At 42.0% G+C, this 24467-nt stretch overlaps 1 protein-coding gene across 3 annotated transcripts in view; it reads right to left on the reverse strand.

Annotated features, from left to right (window-relative positions):
* Positions 1-10660: 10660 nt before the first annotated feature.
* LOC105356345 (alpha-tectorin-like) overlaps positions 10661-24467 on the reverse strand; it is a 75555-nt gene continuing 61748 nt past the window's right edge. The window contains exons 3-14 of one of the 3 annotated variants that reach the window (XM_078935766.1): positions 15981-16071; positions 15458-15695; positions 15116-15345; positions 14951-15013; positions 14643-14842; positions 14439-14564; positions 14174-14358; positions 12150-12301; positions 11826-12071; positions 11576-11741; positions 11398-11484; positions 10661-11293 (exon numbers count right to left, since the gene is read on the reverse strand). In XM_078935766.1, coding sequence (XP_078791892.1) covers positions 11398-11484; positions 11576-11741; positions 11826-12071; positions 12150-12301; positions 14174-14358; positions 14439-14564; positions 14643-14842; positions 14951-15013; positions 15116-15345; positions 15458-15695; positions 15981-16071 — 1784 coding nt within the window. In that variant the 3' untranslated portion in view covers positions 10661-11293. Of the gene's footprint in view, positions 11294-11397; positions 11485-11575; positions 11742-11825; positions 12072-12149; positions 12302-14173; positions 14359-14438; positions 14565-14642; positions 14843-14950; positions 15014-15115; positions 15346-15457; positions 15705-15980; positions 16072-24467 lie in introns of all 3 variants that reach the window. The other 2 variants (XM_078935765.1, XM_078935762.1) reach the window with 2 other exon arrangements.

Consider the following 24467-nt stretch of genomic DNA (forward strand, 5'->3'; position numbering starts at 1 on the left):
GTGCATCTGATCCACCCCATGGATCTGAAGAATCGTAGTCATGACACATGGTTCTCAGCAGAGTTTTCACAAAAACACCTTGAGGGAATTTGATGTTGTTAGAGGGAAACTTTGTTCTTTAGTGAAACATACCTCTAAGTTATAGCAAGTCACACAAGGAAATGAATTAATTACCAGATTGTTGCATATTTATTCAATGACACATGCACACACATTCAACGTGATTTGTATTTTTTGCGAGCATCATCACTCCATTAGAAATTAAAGACTAAATGCTGAGATCATTAGCAGCATTTTAATGACAGATTCATTTTGTGTGAAATTTGACATGTTCTCCATGAACATGCTTTGGTTTTATCGTTTCCTGGGTGAATTGATGAATCCTAGTTGTTGGTCAGTAACAAGCATCAGTCTGTGAGGTTGTTGTTTGTGTGTGGGCACTGGATTGTGAACTAGTGAATAATAAGTAAACTGAATTGAGAAAAACTGATCAATCATTAAAAATCCTATCAAACCCTTTTTTAATTTTATTTAAATGTATTTCAAAAAAGTCATTGAGCTTAAAAATCTCTTTTGCAAGAGCGTCCTGGCCAAGAGGCAGCAGAACAACAATAACACACATTTCCCATTTACACTCACACTCAATCAACATAAAAAGACAGTCTTAAATAAAGCATTTGAAGTTTGATAGCTTTGTCTCAATTTGACCCCATGCTCTGCTCAGAATCACACTTTCACGGCGTATCAACTATCAAGAATATAAAATAAAACATTGAAGGTATTCAAACTAACAAGACAGGTTTGGCTGAACGTTTTATTGACGAGAACTGAAGAGTTAGAAACAAGTTGGTTTTATTTTGGTGCCAGTTTTAAAGTACAACTGCCAACATGCAGCAAACCAAAGACCTCCTGTTTTTAGTGAAACTTGATCAAACTGTGTTTAGATAAAACAGAAACAAGAGAAAACAATATTCCTCATTTTATTCTCCATATCTGATCCAGCAGAGGTTTATTATTTTTTTCAATGCATAATTACAACCCAGTTTTAGACATAATCTCCTTTGGCACTACAAAGACAGTCCTTATGTATGTTCACTGATAGCAGTACATTTTAGAGATCAGAGTTACCACCAAGGTTATAATAGTTTCGGATTTTTTATTAGTTTTAGTTTTTATTTAGTTTTGAATTTTTGTTTTTAAATTTATTTAGTTTTTAATTAGTTTTTAGAGGCTGCTTTACTAGTTTTTATTAGTTTTTATTTTTTGAAATTGCTTCGTTTTAGTTTAGTTTTTATTAGTTTTAGTGTTAGTTTTAGTTTTTTCTTCTTTTTTTTTTTTGTAAATTAGGATATTTGTCAGGTGCATGATTCAAAATCACCAGAATTAGTATTGTATGATAAAAACTCAATCAAAGATACATTTTGAAACACTTATTATTCAGAGGACACAAGGACAACCATCCTTAAATTAAAATACAACAGCCGATAACAGCATTACGTTATCTGCTCTCGCTTCTTTTTCGGGGGAGGGCGGGCGACAGGCTAGCTTGTCTAGGTACTGTTGATTTGCGTTGTTGTGTGCGCTTTTTAAATGTACTTTTAGATTCGTAGGGTTTTCCCTTTGAGGAGCGTTCCACAAATGTTGTCTCCTGCTTCGACTACAAGGCACTTACTTTAGTTTTCGACGCTGTTATGTTCAAAAAAGTCCCAAATAGGACTCTCCCGCTTTCTCCCAACTTTTAATGCAGCCATCACGCTCATGTAAAGGTCTATGACAACGCTAGCCCGCAGTGTCCGACAGACATCATGTGACGTCACAGACTACGTGATGCCGTAAGGTTCAGATACACAGTAAAACTAGCAGCGTGAAGTAAATAAACTTTATTTCAACCCAAAAGTCTTATGTATTAACAAAGACGAAACGAAGTATTTTTTGGGGTTAATATTAGTTAGTTTCAGTTAGTTTTATACACACAACAAACAGTTTTAGTTAGTTTTCGTTTTTTTAAAAACTCTCGTTTTTATTTTTATTTCAGTTAACGAAAATGTTTTTTCAGTTCTAGTTTTAGTTTTTTCGTTCGTTTTCGTTAACTATAATAACCTTGGTTACCACTAAAGAAACGTGACCAGATTTGATTATTGTTTAAACAAACATTATGATCTTTAGTGATTCACTAGAAAATAGGTTAGTAAGTCACCTTCAGATTGTAAAAAATCAATTATACATTTGTACATTCAAATGGTTCCAAACTGCATAGCTTTTGTTAAAATTATTTCCTTTAATGTGCCTGATCTGACCACAGAAGACACCCATGACTCTAAATTGAAACCTTGAACGCCACAATTCCAACAGTTCTCTCATCCTTTGCTGGCCTTTCTGTGACCTTGACATTTCCTTTACTCTCCTTGTCCTTGTCAAAAATGAAACAACTTCATTGAGTTTTCAATGTAAAAATCTATTGTGCATGAGGAAACATCATAATACTTATTAATTTAACTGAAATTTATCTTTTTATTCTATTTTTGGTTACACAATACAAAATAATTCACAGGTCAAAAATGACCCATAAGACAATCTTTGTACCCTAGTGGTGTACAGCCCACATTGAGACCCCCTAAGTAAAAGTCAGGAAATATCAAGTCGGGAAATGGCAGGTTAATGTTTTTTATTTTTACAATTAAACATGGTAAAGGGTCACTTTTTACCACAAAACAACACAAGGGTTAAGAACGGTTCAATGAGACTGGCGATTACAAACAGTAAATACAATATATACTCAATGAGTGAAATTCACATGGTAGGATTCTTGAAGTTTTAAAGGCCGTGCCACACCACCACTACGTACATTTTGTAGATTTTCTTTGTATGAAAAAAGTATTCAGTCAGTTCAAGTTCTCCCACTTTAAAAGATGACAGAAGCCTGTAACTTTCTTTATAGGTAGACCTCAACTATGAGAGACCAAAATGAGAGAAAGAAAATCCAGAAAATCACAGTCTGATTTTTACAGAATGTATTTGTAAATTTAGGCTGATGGGTCTTTACATAAATTCAGTGTTGTGCTGTTCAGAATTTTTTACATTTGACAATTATATAGTGTACACATATTTCTTGTCGTTTATCCGCAATTACTAAGTAACTGCGAGATACATACTCACATTCGTGGTTTTATTAGGCCATTCCACGTATGTCTAATGAACTTTTCATGAATGTCCCACCATTCTTTAACATCTATAAACCTCTATAAACAGCAATCCACAGCTTGATCATTTCTCCTCTAGATTATTGTAACTCAATGTCCTTTGGTGTCACTCAGGGATCACTTAAACGCCTCCACATAAGTTAAGAATGTGGAATGTTAACTGGAACATCCAGGAACGGTCATCGCCCACTTCCAATAATTACAGCCCAGAACGTGCAAATAACTGACTCTAGCACACCTGAGACAGTCCTTTTGTTCACTGGCAGCATTCTTTAATAATTTGTCCATCTCTACTCTACCTCATGAATCAAAAGAATCAGTCGTGACATATTTTCTAAATGGGACAAAATAGTTCTCAGCAGAGTTACCACAAAAAACACCAGAGGGAATTTGATGTTGTTGGAAGGCAACGCTTAGTTTTTTAGTGAAACCTATCTGAAAGTAGGTTATAGCGTGTAACACAGGGAGTGTAACATATTTATTCAATGACCCATGCACACATTTAACAAGTGATTTGTCTTTTTTGCGAGCATCATCACTCCATTAGAAGTTAAAGACTAAATGCTGAGATCATTAGCAGCATTTTTTTGCCAATGTCAGTCACAAGTATCAGTCTGTGAGGTTGTTGTATGTGTGTGGGCACTGGATTGTGAACTAGTGCATGATAAGTAAAATGAATTGAGAAAAACTGATCATTAAAAATCCTATGAAGCCCTTTTTTAAATTTCTTTAAATGTATTTCACTTTTATTTATCCAGGATAAAAAAGTCATTGAGATAGAGAATCACTTTTGCAAGAGCGTCCTGGCCAAGAGTGTCATGTCTCGTCATGTCACGTCAAGTTCCTGTCCGTCACTTGTGTTGTCTCGTGTGGTACTTCCTGTTTTATTCTGAAGGTTTAACCCACCTCTCGTTTCAGACCTTCCTCTCCCTGCTCTTGTCTGTTTCCCCTCAGCTGAGACTGCCTCATCATCCCTGATGGTTCCCACCTGTGTGCTTCCCCTCCTCATGTATTTATAGCCTGAGTTTCCATTTGTCCAGTGCGTGTTTGTCATGTGTCTTCACTTGTCAAAGCTAAGCCAACTTCTTGAATCCAAGAATTAAAATAGTCTGAAACTCTGCATCTGAGTTCAGTCCTGTGTTCTGCCTTGTCGAAGAGGCAGCAGAACAACAATAACACACATTTCTCATTTACACCTAAACTCAATAAACAAACAAAGACTGTCTTAAAGTAAGCTTTTGAAGTTTGATAGATTTGTCTCAACTTGACCCCATATTTTGCTCAGAATCACACTTTCATCGCGTATCAACAATCAAGAATATAAAATAAAACATTGAAGGTATTCAAACTAACAAGACAGGTTTGTCTGAACGTTTTAATTGACGAGAACTGAAGAGTTGAAAACAGGTTTGTTTTATTTTGGTGCCAGTTTTAAAGAACAACTGCCAACATGCAGCAAACCAAAGACCTCCTGTTTTTAGTGAAACTTGATCAAACTGTGTTCAGATAAAACAGAAAAAAGAGAAAACAATATTCCTCATTTTATTCTCCATATCTGATCCAGCAGAGGTTTGTCAATTTTAAATGTATAATTACAACCCAGTATTTGCACATTACCTCTATTGCCAATCCAAAGACAGTGACCTGAGGCTGTGCCTCACCTGTTAAATCTTGATAAAATAGAAAAAGGTAAATTAAGTAAATATTATTTTCCACTGATCTGTGTTAAAATACATTTTCAATCAGCTCAACACGTTTTCCACAGTTTCTGAGGTTAAAATCACTGAATTTGAGTGTTGTGCGATCACAGAGGCTCTGAAGCTGCTGTGCCTCCTGTCTGACTGCAGGACTCCGTGTTAACAGAGACGTGCGTTGAAATCACTGCTCTAGGCCCACAGAAAAGCCTTTAGGCGAGGCACGCCTCACCAGCAGAGGGCAGACGTGAGCTGACTGCTATCTAGCTACACTGGTGCCGCAGAAACAGAACAGACTAAGGACGGCTTTCTCCATTGAGAGGGAAAAACTCAAACTAAAGGAAAATAAGGAAGACTTTATAGAACTTTTTGTGGAGAAGGACTGACACATGGACTAAAAAAGTAAGGCCAAGCATGTTTTTGAATGTTTTTTTTTTAAATAACATGGGACTAAGTGTAAAAAATGTAAGTAAAATTGTTTATTTTATTTTTGTAATCATTTTCACAGACAACATTTGATAACCGATTAAAACACCAGAAATTGAAGTTGGAAAACCTCCCCAGGAGACATCTGGACTAGATGCCCGAGCCACCTCAACTGGCTCCCTTGGATGTGGAGGATAAGCCGTTCTACTCTGAACTCTCTGCGGGTGACGGAGCTCCTCCCCCTATATCTAAGGGAGCGCCCAGCCAACCTATGTAGGAAGCTCATTTCAGACGCTTGTATTCGGGACCTCGTTCTTTCAGTCATGACCATAGGTGAGTATTGGAACGAAGATTTACCGCTTTGCTTTTTGGCTCAGCTTTCTCTTCACCACAATGGACCGATACAGTGACCGCATAACTACAGACGCTGCTCCGATCCGCCTGTCAATCAACAAGACCCCAAGATACTTAAACTCCTCCACCTGGGGCAGGGACACTCCCGTCACAGAGATGGCAAATTACCTTTGCCAGCTAAAACTTCACAAAGCTAAATCAGGTTGAGGTAGGCAGGGGGTCAATAAGAGGCATGAGAGCATCAGAGAACGGATGGGGTAGTCAGGATCCAGGCAAGAGTCTGGGTAGGCGGCAGGCACACTGAGTCAGAAACAGAAGATCAGATCCACATACACGGCTCAGTAAGGAAGGAAGAGTGGCACAGACAATACTTCACACTGAGTGAGGCTCAGTACAGTGCTTAAGTAGACTGTGATGATTGAGTGAATGAGAGTCAGGTGTGTGGCATCCAGGAAGTGCACGCTGGGGTTGCTGGGAGGTGTAGTCCATTAGGTAATCTGGAGATGGTTCCCGCTGGTGACCAGAAGGGGAGACAGAGCTCTGATTTCTGACATATTTACTTACAAACATATTAAAATGGCTTTCTTTTGACTGTCGGAAAAAGGGATTTATTGAAAAAAAAACATATACAAACTAAACAGGTTTGAAGTAGAAGCTCATTCTATGGTAGATTTTAATCTGCCTGTGAGTCAAACATTCTATCATTAATGAAGACTTTTGTTAACTCTTTAATAAGGAAGATTTCTTTGGAAACAGCAAAAATAACTCTTTGGCCTTTATGCATTTAACGGAAGTCCAACCAGACAAACGTCTGAAATAATACACAAACTGTAACAAAACTGACGGATATGAACAATCAACAACAGTAGTAGTGATGCACATCACCACAAAGCCGCTTTTCTCTGCTTCAGAATTAAAGACAAATACAGTTTAAAAGGTAGATTATGAAAGTAAATTGTAAAACAAATTTCAAAAGGGCCCCAAACTACTAAAGATTGATCATTTTTAATTGTTATCAATTCCTCAAAATGAAATGTTCAAATTACAATACGTCCTGTTTTGTTCTCCAATAAGAAGTATTGAGGGTTAAATAAGAAAGAATAAAAAGCTGTCGGTTTTGAACAAGCAGGGATTTATAAAGGTATTTGCAACATTTTAAACAAAAGGATGCAACGCGGCCACAATTCCAACTGACTCATTGTCCAAAAACAGCTTTAAAGAGCAAAGGAGGAAAATTCTCAACTATGCAGGAAACTACCGACTCTACTTTAAATGTGCACCTAAAGGTTTTCTGTTGAAAACATTAAAACAATTGAGCATTTTTTATTGATTATATGTATGTTCATAGTTTTCTAAATTCTTTGTTTTAGTAGGGTTAAAAAAACACAATTTACGTTTTTAATTTTTTAATAAAACCAGGCGAGTTTTAAATTCATTTTCAAAAACAAAAACCCTTCTCAATATTTCCCAAAAGGAGGTTTGTTTATATTTTCTTTCATTGAAATTCATGAAAATTAAAGTTATGGACAATTTTTCTCTCCTTTTCAAAAGACAATAAGTTTTATGAAAACCTTTGTGTTTAATTGTATGCACCTTTTTTGCTATCTTCTTTTGTTCAATTATAAAAGTCAATTGTTTTATTTCAAGTTTTTTTTTAAATTATGGTTCTATGTTCTTAAGTGTTCAATTAAAAATGTTTAACTTTAGGTAAACAGCGCCCTTTAGTGGCTGCAGGCTTTAGCAGCAGCTGGAATGGACGCCTGTGCCCTCTGCCCACATCAGCTGCTTGGATTTGGTTCAGTATTTAGCAGAAAATCCTTCCATTGTCAGGAATTTTAAAATTACGTCTACAATTACACAGTCATGGCTGTATTAGTAATAAGAAAAAATAGTTCTATTAATCTTGTTTCTGGCATATTACAGCTGATTTCTGCAGAATATAAGAGAATAAAATAAAAATGGAATATGATCATTTTTATTTCAGAAACATCCTTCAAAATAAAAATGAAAAAAGGGAAGTGACTAAGACTTTTAGGCTTTATTTTACAGGAGAAACACAATAAAGGTGCATTAATAATCAATTTACAGAGGTTTTTAATAGAGTCGCAATGACATGTTCTTTGCAATTATAATTCACTGATACAACAAGTCACTGATACAACAAGGGACATTGAGATTATTCGTCGGTTACTTTATTGTAATGAACATGGTACTTTTTATCCCAGCAGGATGATAATGCTTTTCCAGAGGACTTTTAACAAAAAAAGTATTATTATAAAGAGAAAATATCAAACATGACATTAAGACCATTATTATAGAATCTAGTAGAAACTAGACATGAAACAACATGTTCCCGTGTTTCCACCTTACACAACTTTCTCTAAACCATTACCTGATCAGTTGAGGCCCGTTAGTTGGGTATGGTGGAAGTTTCTTGGTAACGTATCGAAGTTGCATTCCAAAGTGTTGACTTTTAATTGGGATGGAAACCCAACCGATCTGTTTAGTGTTTACAGGTACATGCATCAATTACCACCCTTTAATAAAGATGTGTTGACAGGATCTGGGCACCAGCCTCTGTTCACTTAAAACACAACAGTCACTAAGTTGATTGTAGAGGAAACCTTTCAAATCTGTTTTAGAGGTTCAAAATCTGATTGATCCAAATCCAAACTAGAATGGTAAAAATTCTATGGCTGTATGTTTCTTGTCAATGACTTAAAAGTGACTTAAAATGGACGCTGCTATTTATCTTTAGGGAAAAACAGCATAAAGCCTACTGATTGAAATTCAAAAACCTGTTATATAGCAAAAAAAAATAAACAAGGCATGATGGGTTATTTCAAGGTTTCTGAAAACACAAGACAGTTTAAAAAACAGGGTCAGAGGCCCGAGTTAGATTTCCTGCGAGGATAGCGGCGACAGATGACTCAAGAGGTTTCTATTTGTATAAACCCCTTTTGTATTTGAGGTTAAACTTGATTTATTTTAGCTTGTATACAAGTTGGACTGGACAGAAAGAAGGAGAGAGTGGAAGTTTCACGCAATTAACATAATTCCAACAAATTCTAAATACCAAATTCTAAGGTTTCTTGTGAGCAGAGCAGTGACAGAAACAACCTCTGTAACAATTCTGTCCACCTACTCTGAAGTGTTTATGGCTCCTTACATTTAGTTCAGGATGTCCTTAGCTGCATGGGTTGTGTTAGTCTAAGGTTTGGACAATTAATTTGATGTTAGTACACTTTTTTGTTAGTTTGTGCTAAGCATGAACAATGCTGGATCGATCGTGGATTGATGTAGAATTCCAGTTTCATCAGTTTGTGTCGTCTTGAACAACGGTTGCTGCATATCTGACTTTTTCTGTTCTTCCTGAAGAAAGTTTCCTGCAAGCAAGAAGAGCAACGGAATGTCAGCATGCAAAGCTTCAAACTCATTATAACGGGTCAAACAGAGTTCAAACACAGTTTTAACCAGCAATTAGAACGATAATGAAAATATATAGTTATACTTTTTAATTTGTCAGAAATATTCTCTTTAAAGACAGACACCAATGAAAATCATGTTTTTGTAACATTTTTCTCATTAAAATTGTGTTTCTGAGTATTTCTTTATTAAAATTAGAGCAGATAAAAGCGAGCGACCTTGGGAGCATTTCAGGCAGACTACTCTGGAAGGTTACTCCTCTAGGGTGGTTCAGTTAATCAATTCCCCTGTTCACCGTCCTATTTAAGTCCAGGTGTGCAAGTTGTTCATTCTCTTCCTTACCGCAAGCGCTGCGTTCGTCGCCCCACCCTCCTCCACGTCTTCCATCTGTGAGCTCCGTTAGGGGTTTATTACCCTAAAGTTTTATGGAGATCTTGTCTTATGTAATTTAACGGAGCCTTATTCAAAACTAAAAGAATGTGAAAATAAATATCTTACTGCATGGGTTGTCTGACTGGAATCCACAGTTTGAAAAAAATTTGTGATGCATGTTTTTGGTGTTTTTAACATGTTTTTGTAGCATTTTTCTTATGATGGAGGATATAAATGAAGGCATTTAAGATTAAAATTGTGTTTCTGAGTATTTCTTTATTAAAATCAGAGGAGACAAAAATGCACAGTTTGAAAAAAAATCCAATTTGTGATGCAGCAACTGAAATGGGCGGGGCCAAAGTCTCCCTGCTCAATAAATCAATCAATCAAACTTTATTTATAAAGCACTTTTCATATAAAAGTATAACACAAAGTGCTTTCCCTGCCCGTTAGGTGGTTATGGTGGAAATTTATTGGCAACACATCAAAGTTGAATTCCAAAGTGGTGACCTTTGATTTAATATTTAATTCTGCTGCATCCACTTTCAGACATATGGTCTTTATTACTGCTCTATAGTCTAACCTTGCATTCTGGAATAACCACTTTTCTGGCCTAAGCCATCCTCTGGAAACCATTTGGTTTACTTATATTTTTTGTGTTTTATTTCTATTATCACACCCACACTCTCTATTTGTTAAGGCTTATACCTTTAGTTTTCAGACTTTTGAATCTTATGTAGACCAAAAAAAATGTTGTTTTTTTTTAGTAGAGTAGATTATCTCAAGATAAGCGCCCAATAATAGATAAATGTTTTTTATACCACGATGGGGAAATTCTCTCATCTGCGACAGCAAAAAAGACATCAATAAAAAAATAAAAAAATACAGCAGCAAGAGTGACATTCACCAAAAGATAAAGGAACCATTTAGAACCATCGTCCTTGAATGGCTACAGCTCAATCACTGCTCACTTCTAAAAACACATCTGTCCAACGTTCCTTACTAACTTTTGTAAGAGTTTGATTCACATGTTTAAGCATTTTTTCCTCTCTGTTTTTTTCAGTGGAAATGTAAATTATTATGGGTTATTATACAGTCAAAGATCCAGCTAATTGTAAACATAAAAGACGACCTTCTCAACACCAAGAATTGTGGTGGTAGTGAGAACACAGAGATGAAAACTCAGACTTTTCTTTAACCACACGTTTTATTATTATTGCTGAAAAACTGTAAACAACCACAAAAACACAAACATATGCCATTATTGTCATACATTTTGCCCTAAAAGTTTAAAAGGAAATCAACCAAAAGGACCAGTTCAAATGAAGCAGAATTGGGTGGTTTAGATGGTAAATGTACACGACCCAATAGAAAGACAGTAAACACCAGTGTAATAGGAACTCTTTGGAAATACTTTTTGAGCTTCTCTTCTATAAAAGAGTTAACATACATCAAAATCTAACCAGTCAAAACCCCAAAAGTTGTACATTTCTAGACTATTTACTCAATAATATATCCTCCAATGCTAATTCTCCAGGGAGTTCCTCAGATTGACTTAAAGTACATCCTTTGATTTTGTAGAGAAGCTAAAGGAAACTCACACACTTCCCTTTCCCATGTCATTACTAAGGCACCAATCAGATGACCAATATAATATCTAGGATAAAGTTTTGTATTTTCTACAGAATTCATCCCTAAAATCAACAGTTTAAGTTCTGATTAAAAACTTAATTCATAGAAACAAGAACTGAGAATCTTTCACACATTCAGGTTCAGGACCAGGATCAAGTCAGGAAAGGTCAACGCTTCTGTTGAAATCACCTGGAAACAGAATTTAAAAATGAATGAAAGATGCTTCAAGAAAAAGAGCTAAACTTTTATCATGTGACCTTCCTGCTGCTTCTGGTAAAGTTCACTAGTCTTACCTAAGGAGTCCAGACCATGCTGATCAAGGCTGGAGCTCCACGTCTGTATCTGAGAGATCTGCGTCTTCTAGCTGCACCAGAGGAACCCTGGAAGACAAAGTTCAGACGTTAGAACATTTTCTGTCCTCATAGTTCTCATTAAACGTGTTTATTCAGTAAAGTTTCCATGGATACGTACCGGCTCACAGCTGTTGTTCTTTTTGACACACAGCTGCAGCTGGCAGTGAAGGTAGACTTCTGAAGGTTCCTTTCCAGAGAACTCAAACATGTTGAAGGAGAAGGAGTTGGAGGTTCCTTGTCCATTTCCCATCACTTGAACTGTTCCATCCTCTGCATTTGCACAGCTGCTAACAAACAAGGAAAAAAAAAAAACTATTGTCAGAATTTTAAGATGGTTGCCTTGAAGCAGGAGGTTCTGATCGTCTCACCCGTCTGTGATCAGGTCATATCTGGGAGAGCTGCTGGGTGAGTTCCCACTGGTTGCCCAGCAGGAGTCGGTCACCACAGAAACCACCTCTTCATCCAGACCGTTGGTCTCCAGCACAATCCAGATCTTCTGGTTCAGCCTGACATCACTGTTTGGACCCAAAAGTTGGGTTTGGGCAGCATCAGAGTAAGCCTTCATGGTCAAGCTGTAGTGCCACTCTCCAGATTGGAGGACAACTTCCACAGAGCTGAAAAGAACAAAGAAGATTCTTTAACTCATAATCCAGTTCATAATTTTGACATTTTTATTCTAATTTAGTACTCACTTATCTATAATCTTGAAGGCCACATTCTGCAGTTCAGGTGCAGGATGGCTGCAGGAGAACTCAATGAAGACTTTATCCTGACGAGTGATGAGGTCTGAGGAGCTGTTCCGGGTCACAACTGCATTTGTGAAGATGACCTGGCTGTTGTTGGTCTGAGGAATCAAATGTTCAGAAGTAAATCAAAAGTATTTTGTCAATTGAAACGGAAATGAATGAAAATTAACAGAAGTTCCTAAAGCCTTTGCAACATGCACCTCTGTGGGAGGTTGAGCTGTATAGATAATGTGGGTCTTGGAGACGTCTGGGTCCATGGAGGGTCATAGAGAGGAGGAGCTGCATCTTAAAAGGGCACAAGTGTGTTTTGCTGTTCCCTTGAGGCTCCTTAAGGGACACCATGAAAATAGAATGTACCATTGTTCTGTGTGAATGTGTGTAGTTATTATTATTAGCAGTATTTGTGAGGACAATGTAAGTTGCACTCATGTATGACATACTGGTGACATTGTTGTCTGGTGCACTTACGCTACTTTTTAGTTGTTAGTAGGGTATGAGTACTGGCTCCTTATTGACCGAGGACGAATACTTATGTACAGGGTGTGCATGTAAAGGAGGCACACTTATCACTTGAGGAGGTCTAATGGGCTCTTTGTGCTGTTCGTAGGATTTGGGTTGGACATTGAATCGTCTTTCCGACACATGTACATTTCATCTATTTTCCTGTATCTTACCCTTATGTGTTGTATAAGTGTTCACCACAACCAGTTGCCCTCAGCATTCCCATAGGAACAAATGCACATCAACAATTTCACCCTAAGTTCTTACCAAACAGTCTATGACCTTGATATTTTGTGTAGTCCAGCTGCATGCTCCATACATGTTTTCACAATTTTTCACCCACAATCAGCCCATTCCTTGCTGATTCCCATCAAGGACAAACACTTTTCCTCTCGCTCCTCCTGTGTAAGCCCTTCCCAAGGCTTTTTGTCCTGTCTGCCTCAGAGCTGCATTGTTCAGCCCTCTGCAACTTCTGCCTTTTGGGTAACTGAAAATGGATCTGATCAGCTGGTCGCTAAATTTGATCGACAAAGTTTTCTCCTGCCTTCGCCCACAAGTGGCGAAGGCAGGAGAAAAAACGGCAGGAGGAAAAAACGGATAAGAAGATGGATGGATGGAAGTTTTCTCCACACAAAGGAACAGGAAAGTGAACCCTTCCTGCCCAGGCGGATCCCCTGGATCCGTGGGGCTGGTGTGCCTTTCCCAGCTGTCTGTGGAAATTGTTGAAGATGTGTACCTGTACGTATTTTTGATAATTACATTCCTCCTAATTGAGATTGGAGGATTTCTGATTTATCGGGCAGTTCAGGAGCGGAAGACGGAGAGAGTGATCCGTCCAAGCTCTATGGAAAGATTCTTCGAGGATAGACTCTCAGTGAGAAACTTTCACAAGTGGATCAAAAGCTCTGTGTTTGTTTTGCCCCCTTAAGCAGAGTGCTCACGATACTTGAACTTTTGCAGAAAATGGATGGTAACTTGAAGCGTTTTTCTGCCCGAACCGATCGGAGACTGGTCTAAATTGCCCACTTTTCAGCTCAGTCTGCCTTGAATTCTGCAAGACCGGTCAAGGAAACAGCCAACAGAACAAACGACCTGCTGGCACCCAGAAGAATTTAATCTAATCAGAGTCCCGCAATGAGCTGAGGGCTGCCTTCCTTGGCTCTACCAAAACATATTCACTTCCATAGAGTGCAAAAACTGCAGCAGTGAAAAGCTGACACTGACCCCCCCCCATCCCCCCCTCGTCCTTCTTACAACTCATCCCCCCCGAGCACTTTCTGGAGACGCCCTCATGTTGCAGCTGGTGGATTGTTCCACCCTTCCCCCCTCTGAGCCTCATGTACTGTGCTGCTGTCTGCATATGGCTGGCTGGCTGTTTCCATGAAGGCTTAAACTAGAGAGCAGCAGGAGAAGCTCAGCAGAGAGGAGATGTTTTTCAGGAAAATAAAGAATTGGAGGTTGAAACCCACCGTGACCTCTGTTCCACAACTGTCACTGCTAAAGCTGAACTTCAGCATGTGACTCTCGGGGTCCATCACACCTGTGCAGGTCTTGTCATTGAGGTGTAGGTGATTGTAGTCGATGCCGTTTTCCTTCAGGAGACAACCCACCAGAGTGAGGGAGGCAGTGTTGTCCTTGCAGACAGTTGGACCTCCTGAACATGTGAACAATGAGTCAAACTATGAAATGTAGTCCTTTTTAAGTTCTGATAATCAGGTCTGACAGCTGACATACCCAGTCTGTTCTGTTCAGTGTACTGTGAGGCATAAATGGCTCTACAGCGGCAGTCAGTGTTTCCGTGGATATCTCCACAGAACTCATGGTCACTGCATTTGTCCTGACAGATGGGCTCAGGGTGGTCTGCAGAGAAGAACAAGTGTGTTACTCTGAGAATGTAGGGGCTTTGACAAACAAAGATCATTTCTGTAACGTTCTTACGGCACTTAGCTGCTGTCCACCAGTTCTGCACGGTAGATTGACTCTTCTGGCAGGCTTTGGCGTAGGCCTTAAGGAACTGACACCTGAGACCGTCCACTGCAGGATACTTGTTCAAAGTATTTCTGCAGGCAATTATGTATGACTCTGGATCAACAACAGCATTACAGGAGGAGAATGGTGAAGATTTCAGGATGTTACACCTGTTCAATGCAGGAAAGAGAAGAACAGAGAAAACGTTAAACAGATGATTATTTATACTTGTTCTTTATCACTGATGTCACTGAAGATGAATGGAGGAATCTGCTTACTGTGCAATCACAGTAGTGGGGTTGATGGTGTCGTCAGCAGGGTCTACATACTGTTGCTGACAGCTGCAGGTGACAAACAACACACAGTCAGGACTGTTCTAATCTTTCATCAAACAGCAGCAGAGCAGCAATCAGTGAGACTCTGACTTTGGGATCAGATGTTACCTGGAGTCACTGGACAGCCTTGAAGATGAGGAACTGCTAGAGTCTGCACACAGACCCTTAACATTGACAGGTACATCAATGTAGATCTGAGCTGTGGTTCCATCAAAGAACACAGACACAGGTGAACCATTCAGTGAAATATTGGCAGTGACTCCAGTCTGGTCCTTGGAGAGACCAACACCGTTAAACGTCTGGACTGAACCACTGAGGGTCACAGGTGAGCCTCCCACCTGTTGGACAGCAGACAGATTGAAGGAGGAAACAGTCAGTAAATCTCCTCAATCATCTTCAGAGCAGAGGAGGTGTGGAGGAGATCAACTCATGAGGTTTTAGGCAGCTTACCAGGACTCTGTGTCCTTGTAGCAGCTGAATGTCAGCACCCTGACTGAAGTCCAGAGTGAGACTGTCCACAAAGCTCACATCTCTGCGATGCCGTTCCAGAAAGTTAGCCTTCAGAGTGAATCCAGCAGACTGATCCTGCAGCAGAGTGTACTCACACCGGTCTGACACTGAGTTCATTTGTCCTCTGAAGTCAATGACGGTGGGACCGGTCACTGTGCAGAGTCCTTTCACCGAGCAGCTGATGGAGCTTATGAAGAAAAAAAACGTCATTGTAAACCACAGCTGAGGCCTGCAGCCACTAGAGGGCACTGTGTTGTTTTCTGAAGCTCCTCAAAGCCAGAGACAAACATTTATGTGTCTCGTGTTTATTTGTTGATGAACTTTAATGAGATCTAATACCCATTTATACAAATGAACAGGTGCACACCAGCAAAATTGGTCAGTAGACGATTTGCAATATATTTAATTCAAATCAAGAATGTAATTACGGTTTGTTGCCGTCACATTGCTTAGTGAGTCACACCTGCTTGTAGAGCTAACACTGGTGTTGCTGCATATCAGAGAAGTACATTCGTCAAGACTTTGGCGTGTAGTTCCAGGTTTCACCCCAAAGCCTGAGAAATGAAGGAGACAAATCCAACAGTTCAGACACACTGACTGGGCTGTATCATCAATAGCGACTCGTCGCATTTCGGGCAGACACTCGGCAGAATTGCAGGTTACTCCCCTAGGGCAGGTCAGTTAATTAACCCACCTGCTTAGCGTCCTATTTAAGTCAGGTGTACAATTGTTCATTCTCTCTTACCTTCAGCGCTCATTCTTTGACGGTCTCCGCGCCGCGGGTCTCCTTCTCTTTCGGCGTCTTGCTGTGTTCCCCCCGTCCTTCGGATGGATGATCCCCATTTTTCTTTTTTTTTTTTTTTTTTTTTTTTTTTTTTTTCAACTTGTCCTGTCCAACAGCTAGGCAAACAGATGAGAGCTGAGGGCCTCTTGTGTTGGACATATTTTATTCTAACAAGAGGGGTTATTCATCTTCAGACAAACCAAAGGTATGTCTGAATAAACCCCTTTTGTAATTGAGGCCAAACTTTATTAATTTCAATCATGTTTGAAAATCTTTGGTGTTGGACCGGACGGAAAAGGAAAGAGGGGAACAAGAGAGAGGGACGTTAGAGAGAGGGGGGGGTAGGAGGGTGATAATAGGAGGGGAAGGGGGGTAAGACCATGAAGCAGCATAGAGCAGGCAGGTTTACTGGTTGTTTATCGTTACGGTACGGTTCAAATGTAGTACAAAAAGGGCGGGGCCTGTTCACACACACTCAAATATTATCAACACACCTGCTAGCCGCAGCAATGTCCACATGTCAACATGCACACAAAACAGATAGTGTTCACGAACGCATACTTATGCCTTTAAACCAACTAGTGTGAAATCTTTCATTCATTCAATCATGCAAACTATTAGTGCAAAGGTGAGCTAACACCTGTGCTCGGGTGAGTGTTTATGTTCTTCTAAAATGGATGGTGGAATGTGAAAAGAAGGAGGAGGAGCGCCCAGCCACCCCCACACCCATACCCCCGCCGCAGCAGCAGCGGCAGCCGGAATTCCCCCAGCGCCACACGGGAACAGGCAGGGAACAACCGCCCCCCGGGCGACCAAGACCGCCACCCAGGCCAGGGCCAGCAGGACCGCCGCGAGGCCCCCAGAGCCAGAGAGCAGGGAGGCGCAGAGGGAAAGAGAGCGCCGCCCCAGCCCAGCCAGGAAAGCAGCCCCCCGCCGCGCCGGAAGAGCCCAACGCAGGGCCCCACCGGAGAGGGACGCCCACAGCCCCAGACGAGCACCCCACCACCACCCAGGAGTTCCGGGCATCCCCCCGCCCCGACCCCAGGTACGAGCCAGGACCCCCCAAGGGAGACCCGCTCCGCACTCCAGGCAGCCACCCACCCGGCCCACGGTTGGTCCAGGTAGGAGCAAGGCAGGGGCCCGCCGCCCCCGCCCAGGAGGGGGGAACCCCGGGGAAAAAAGGGCGGCCCATAAGGGATGTTATAAATATGGCCCGACCAGGCTCGGCCATGTTGGAAGTTTGGCGGGGCCCAGCGCCCAGGGGCAAGGACCAGGACCCACCCCCCAGGGACACGAACACCCCCGGCTCAGGTGTAATATGAACCCCCCCACCGTGCGGAGAGAGCACCGCCGGGCCCAGGGAGCCGGCACCCAAGGGACACGGCCGCCATCGCCAAGGGGCCCACACCCCCCACCAGGGACGGGGTAGGGGACAGATGGACCCAGGTCCCACCTTCCTTGTAAAATGTGTGTGCGTGTATGGGTGTTTGAGAGGGTGTTTGTGTGCATGTGTGTGTGTTTATGTTTGAATGTATATATTGAAGGGGGAGGGGTGTGTGTACTAAGGGGGGTGCAGTTAAAATTGGCGAGTAGGGCACTAAGGGGACATCTCCTGATTACTCACAGTGATGTCCCCTCACCCTCCACACCAAGGGGCCCTAAATGTCTAAGGTGCGGTTAAAATTGGCGGGTAGGGTGCCAGGAGGACATCTGCTGCTTGCTGGCAGTGATGTCCAAGCACCCCCCCTACCAAGGACCCTACGTGTCTAAGGTGCAAATAAAACCGAAAGAGGGGGGGCCCACTCCATACGGCAACCATAGGAGGGGGGCCACTCCCAAGTAGCCCCCCCCCAAGGCGCATCGCAGGCTAAACCCCCCACCCCCTCACCCTAATATGAGGTTATATAAGGAAGGGGGTAAGTTGGGGACAGCTGGTAGACTGTCCCCCGGTGGTCAAACAGCCGTCCCCCAGCCCACCCCCAGCAAAGGGGCCAGGGCCACCCAGCCCAGGGGCCCACCCCCGGAGGCGCCGACACCCCAGGCCCGGCACCACCCACCCCACACAGAGAGAGAGGAGCCAGAAAGCGTCGCCCCCCCCCCGGAGCAAGCCCAGGCCCCCACCCCCAGACGCCGGCCCTAGAAGAGCTCTGGTCAGGCCTCGACGGGACCGAGGAGGCCAACCGGCCGAGGCAACCACTGATTGCCTCAGCGGAGACCCCGACCCGCTAGCCCCCCCGACCCGTACTAATAATGGGCCCCCCCTCCCCCCCAGAACGCCCCCCCACAGGACAGGGCCGACAAGCCCCCCACCCCACCCCACCCCAGACCCCGCAGCCGAAGCGGGTGACACCCAGAGCGACCGGGGGCCCCGAGAGGGTTGTCCCGTCCCGTCCCAGAGCCAGGGAAGGGCCGATCCCAGCCCCAGGTGCAGATGGGCAGCCCATCCGGCGCCGCTGGGCCCCCCCCACCCGAGCAGGGCCCCCCGCCAACCCCCCCCAGCACAGGCAAAGGGACCACCCCCCCAAGCCAAGCCAGACCACCACCCCACCCCCCCACCACGCACCCCCACACCCAAGCCCAGAGGACCACGCAGCGCCCCAGCCCGCCCCACCCAGGCACCGGACCCGACCCCCCGACCAACGGAGCCCCCCACCGCCCCCGCCAGGCACCGGAAGCCCCGACCCCCACCCCAAACCACGGCAGAAGGGCAAGGAGCAGCGACGACCAGGCCCTCCACCCCCTAAGTCATGGAGTCAACCACAGGAGACCAGAGAGACTGAATTCTTTCAAAGTTACTTGAGCTTTGGGCTGACATTTTTTCCAAGCTGATATGATCAAACAGCAGATTTCTGTGTTGACTTATGTTTATATTTTTCTTGTTTTTCCAATTTATTAAAATAGTTTTTTTGGCAATACAAAGAGTTATGAAAATGATAGATGCTAATCCTTCTTCTATATCGATGGCACTCATGTCACCAAGCACACAAAGTGACGGTGAGGCAGTGATTGAAACCTTAAGCCAGACTGATAAATCGGCACATACCTGCTGCCAGAGAGCCTGGACAGGAGTGCAGAACCACAGTGCGTGCATGTAGCTGTCGGGTAGATTATTATCACAGTGCTCGCAAATGTCTGAGTTACTGAGACCCATCTTGAACATCCTCTGTCCAGTGTAGTAAATTCTGTGAAGAGTTTTGAGATGGATTAGCTGCAGATTTGGACTTTTTGTCAGTTTAAAGGTGTTTAGACAAAGTTCTGACCAGAAGCTTTCATCTGTGCTGATGCTCAAATCTGCATCCCATTTTTTTGTTGGAAGGGCAATATTGTTATCTAAATTACATAAAAGTTTGTATATTTTGGAGAGAGTTCTATTCATTGAAAAATTAATCAGAGTGGTAACTACATCTGGTAGCTTTAAATCGTCGTCTTTAATTTTATACTTTTTAGTAATACTTGATTTAAGTTGCTGATATTCCAAGAAGTTATTTATTCCATGTTTGTCTTGAAGTTCCTGGGGGGTTATGAATCTTCTATCAATAATTACGTGCTCTAGTTGTTTTATGCCCCCTGCTTGCCAAGCTGGGAAGTGAATCATTTTTTTGTTAATAAGGATGTCCGGGTTGTTCCAGATGGGTGTCATTTTGCACGGTTGAATTGATGATTTTGATATTTTGAGAAATTCCCACCAGGCTGTTAAGGTGGCATTTATATTAATGCTTTTGAAACAATCCTGTTTTTTAACTGTTTGGCTAATAAATGGTAGCTGTGACAGGTTGATCTTTCCACATAACACCTGTTCCAAGTCTAACCATGAGTTGGTTTCTGGATTATTTTTTAACCATTTTAAGATATATTGTAATCTATTTGCAAGAAAGTATTTGTGGAAATTAGGTAGTTCTAATCCTCCACAGCTTTTTGCAGATTTTAAAGTTTTTAGACTAATTCTTGCAGGTTTGTTGTTCCATAGAAAGCTTGATATGGATGAGTCTAATGTTTTGAACCATTTTAATGGCGGTTGTGTGGGAATCATTGAGAAGAGATAATTAACCTTGGGTAAGATTTTCATTTTAACCGTGGCTACCTTGCCCATAAGGGACAGAGGCAGGTTGGTCCAGCGTGTTAGATCGTCCTGTATGCTTTTCAGTAATGGGGTGTGGTTTAGCTGCACCAGTTCTGATAGTTTGGGGGAAAAGTAGATACCCAGATATTTGATATTTCCTGTTTTAACTGGAATTGTGAGTCTTTGTTCCATATTCCTGTTGAGTGGTAATAAAACAGACTTATTCCAATTAATGGAATAGTCTGATATGGAGGAGAATTCATTTATGATCATTGCTGTTTCATTTACAGAATGTAAATTCCTTAAAAACAGTAATATGTCATCCGCATAAAGACTAATTTTATGATGGCTGTGTTTGGTTTTTATTCCTATAATGCTCTCATTCTGTCTTATTGCTGCAGCTAAAGGCTCAATGAATATAGCAAAAAGAGAAGGAGAGAGTGGGCAGCCCTGTCTGGTTCCTCTTCCAAGAAAAAACCTGTTTGAAGTCTGTTTATTAGTTCTAACTGATGCATTGGGGTTGTGATATAATATTTTGATCCAATTGATGAATGCTTCTCCAAAACCAAACTTATGGAGGGCAGCAATAAGGAACTTCCAATTAACTCTGTCAAAGGCTTTTTCAGCATCCAGCGATAGTACCGTCATTTCCTGTTTTTTAATGGTGGCAAAGTCTATTATATTAACTAGTCTACGGACATTATCATCCGAGTGTCTGCCTTTGATGAATCCAGTCTGGTCGAAGTGAATTATGTGAGGAGTGATTTTTTCTATTCTCTGTGCTAGTGCTTTGCAGATAATTTTTACATCTGCATTGATTAAAGAAATGGGGCGATAGCTTGAAGGACTAGTGGGATCTTTGTCTGGTTTTAGAAGAAGAATTATGTTGGCTGAGTTCATGTTAGGTGGCATTGATTGGCTCTCATTAATAGATGTGACAGTTTTATAAAATGTTGGTGCCAGTTGTTCCCAGAATTCTTTATAAAACTCAGCAGGAAAGCCATCAGGCCCTGGTGCTTTACCATTGGGCATAAGTAACAGAGCTTCATGAAGTTCAGACGGCAAGAGCGGAGAATCTAAGTTTGTGATTTGATCCTCATTTAGCCTGGGTAGGTTTACATTATTAAGAAATGAGTCAATACTTTGCTCTGACGGATTGATCTGCGGTGTGTACAGGTTTTTATAAAAGTTTTCAAATTCGTTATTAATTTTGACCGGGTCATGGGTGACATTTCCTGTTTGGTCCATAATAGAGGTGATTGATGATTTTTCTCTGTTAATTTTAAGCTGATTAGCCAGAAATTTGCCAGATTTATTAGAGTTTTCAAATCTTTCAAGTCGTAGTCTTTGTATTTGAAATTGTGTTTGTTTATTAATGATGTCATTTAACTGCAGCTTTAAATTTTTCAGATCTCCCAGAATGTGTTCCTGTGCAGAAGCAGCATAAGCAGTCTCCAGGGTTTTGATTTTATTTTCTAATTCTAATAAATCTGCTTTCTCTTTGCGTTTTTTGTGCGTTGAATAAGAAATGATTTTCCCTCTCATGACTGCCTTTGCTGCTTCCCAAAGAACGCACGGTGGGATGTCTGGAGTATTGTTGAAGTCTAAGAAGGTTGCCCACTCTTTTTTAAAGAATTCAAGAAATTCCTGGTCCTTTAACAGAGACGTATTAAACCTCCAGGTTGTACCAGAGGGTGTGGATTTTTCCCTAGAAATGTTTACAGAGACTGGTGCATGATCACTGATAATAATTGGATGGATATTGGAGCTTTGAATATTTTTTAAAAGAGAGTTACTGATTAATAAATAGTCTAAACGGGAGTGTGAATAGTGAACTGGAGAAAAAAAGGTGAACCCTTTAGTGCTTGGGTGACATGAGCGCCACGCGTCGCAGAGACCCAGATCATTCATGTACTGCTTTAGAATACTTGCAGACCGCCATGTACGCTGGTTTGCTGCTGTGCTGAGTCTGTCAAGTTCAGGGTCCAAAACAAGGTTGAAGTCTCCTCCTATAATGATTGTGGAGTCAGAGTGAACTGAGAGTGAGGTGAAGAATCTGTGAAAGAAGGAAGAGTCGTCAACATTAGGACCATAAATACTCACTATACAATAGTCCTTATTTGATCCCCATTTTTCTGATGTGGGTTTTCGTTTCGCCGCGTCTGTTCTCCTTTTGCGGCGATCAGCGGGCGGCTGACGGCGCACAGCGTGTTCGTTTCGCAACGGTCGCGTGCATCTGCAGGGGGTCTGCTTCCGCGGTGTCCGTGGCCCTCGATTGGGAACAGTCCGAGTCTTCTCGTCTGCCGTGGTCAGCCGAATTACTACGGTGAGCGGTTCTTTTCCCGTGTTGCTTTTCTGAAGCTTCGCCCTTGCTTCCTGTTTACTTCGGTGACGTCACGCCCCTCAGGACCCTGGGAATTGTAGTTTTGTTTCGTGGTCCTTTTATGATGCACTTCTGATTCCTATTCTGCTGCAGTTCTGCGTCGTCCGGTTGTTGTTTCAGGGGTTGTGGGGTCTTTTTTGTGGTTGTGAAGCCTGGCGGTCCTCGTTTAAACAGGTTTCTCATGCTGGCTGAATTTTGTGGCTTTTAGCTTTGTTTCTGTTGCTGTTTTGTTCTTTGGGAGCTGTGTGTAAATCTTGATTATCTTTAATTCGATGCTGGCTTTATTATTATGGCGGTTCTTCTGTTTATTTTCTTCGTGTTGTAGCTGCTTGTTAGTCAGAATGTGAATCAGTCTCTCTTGGACCGGCTCTGCTCTGTGGACGTTTTTCCTATGGTTGGTCTCTCTTATGCAGCATCTATGGCTCATTTTATTCACTCGGCGATCCTCGTTCATTTCCCCCGCACGTTCTGCATCTGGTTCTGCTCCGCCTGTTTTTCCCTGCTCTGTGTACCCCAGTGGGTCCTGCCCTGTCCTCAGGGACTTGCGTCGGCCGCATTGGTGAGTGTGTCAGTCTCATCCCGGCCTTGTGTTCTCGGCTGGGCAGTTAATTTGTTGTTCTCTCTCTGGTTTGGCTTGGAGGTTTGTGGGGGCTATGTGATGGATTCTTCCGGGGCATCGTTTTCAAAGCCGCCACTGAGGGTGGCCCCTAGGAAGTGTTCAGGTTGACGTTCTTGATATGGACCTGTTTGCGCCTCGCAGTTCAATTTCTGGGCATCGGTGGCCTGGTTCCCCATGCGCCTTCAGGATTGGTATATATTTTCTTCATCTGCCCATGCTGTCTCCACGATTTTCCTCCGAACGGGATATAAGGCTGAGGATGACTATTGTCGCCGATGTTCTCACTTTTCTGCCTCTATGCCTCTCAGTGGTGTCCATTGGCATTCGGTTGGCGCTCAAAGTGTTTGTCAGTTTACCTTTCAGCTGTCGTGGCAGTCTTAATAATATCAACTTTATTATCAGAAGCCCTGCTATGGATATTTATAGGCGATGGGTGCCCTTCATTTTGCGAGTTATTGATGATTTCTCGGTGGTCAAATTTCCTCTGTATCCCTGGTCTTTTGAATATGTGGATAAATTTATTTTGGGTTTCCACGTTGTCTATACTGTATGATCCTCCACCCATCCGGATTTATTTTTCTTCTATGGATCTGGATGGTTCATTGATGCTTGCCGCTCCCCATTATGTCATCTCTAGCTTTGTGCAGTGTATTGTTTATTCATTCTTTGGTTGAATATGATTTGTCAATGATTGGGCCACCTGAAATTTGCTGTGGCTTTGGTCCCACGGTAATCTGTTCATCTTGTGTTCTTGTTCTGGGTAGCTCGATCCTGGGCCACATGTTCCAGTTCTGGATTTCGTGTTTTGCGTTTGATCTTTCCTTCTCTATGCTTGGAGTGGTTTTGTTATGGTAATGACTGTCGTGTCTCCAGGCTCCCCCACCACTTGTTCTTCTGAGGCTGCGCCTTCTGGTTTTGGGGAGAAAGATTTATGTAGAGTGGTTTGTGTTTGTCCGGCTGCCTGAATTCACAGCTGTAATGGTTTGTAAGGGATCGTGTGGTTAGATGAGATTTTATTTATTTTTGCATAGTACAATTTATGAGAGAATTCAGCCATGGTGATTATATTGAGGCTGTTTCTATGTGAAATGATAATCTTATGTG

The sequence above is a fragment of the Oryzias latipes genome, chromosome 18 (genome assembly GCF_053564925.1).
Source record: "Oryzias latipes strain Hd-rR chromosome 18, Olatipes_Hd-rR_3.1".
Taxonomy (NCBI): Eukaryota; Metazoa; Chordata; class Actinopteri; order Beloniformes; family Adrianichthyidae; genus Oryzias; species Oryzias latipes.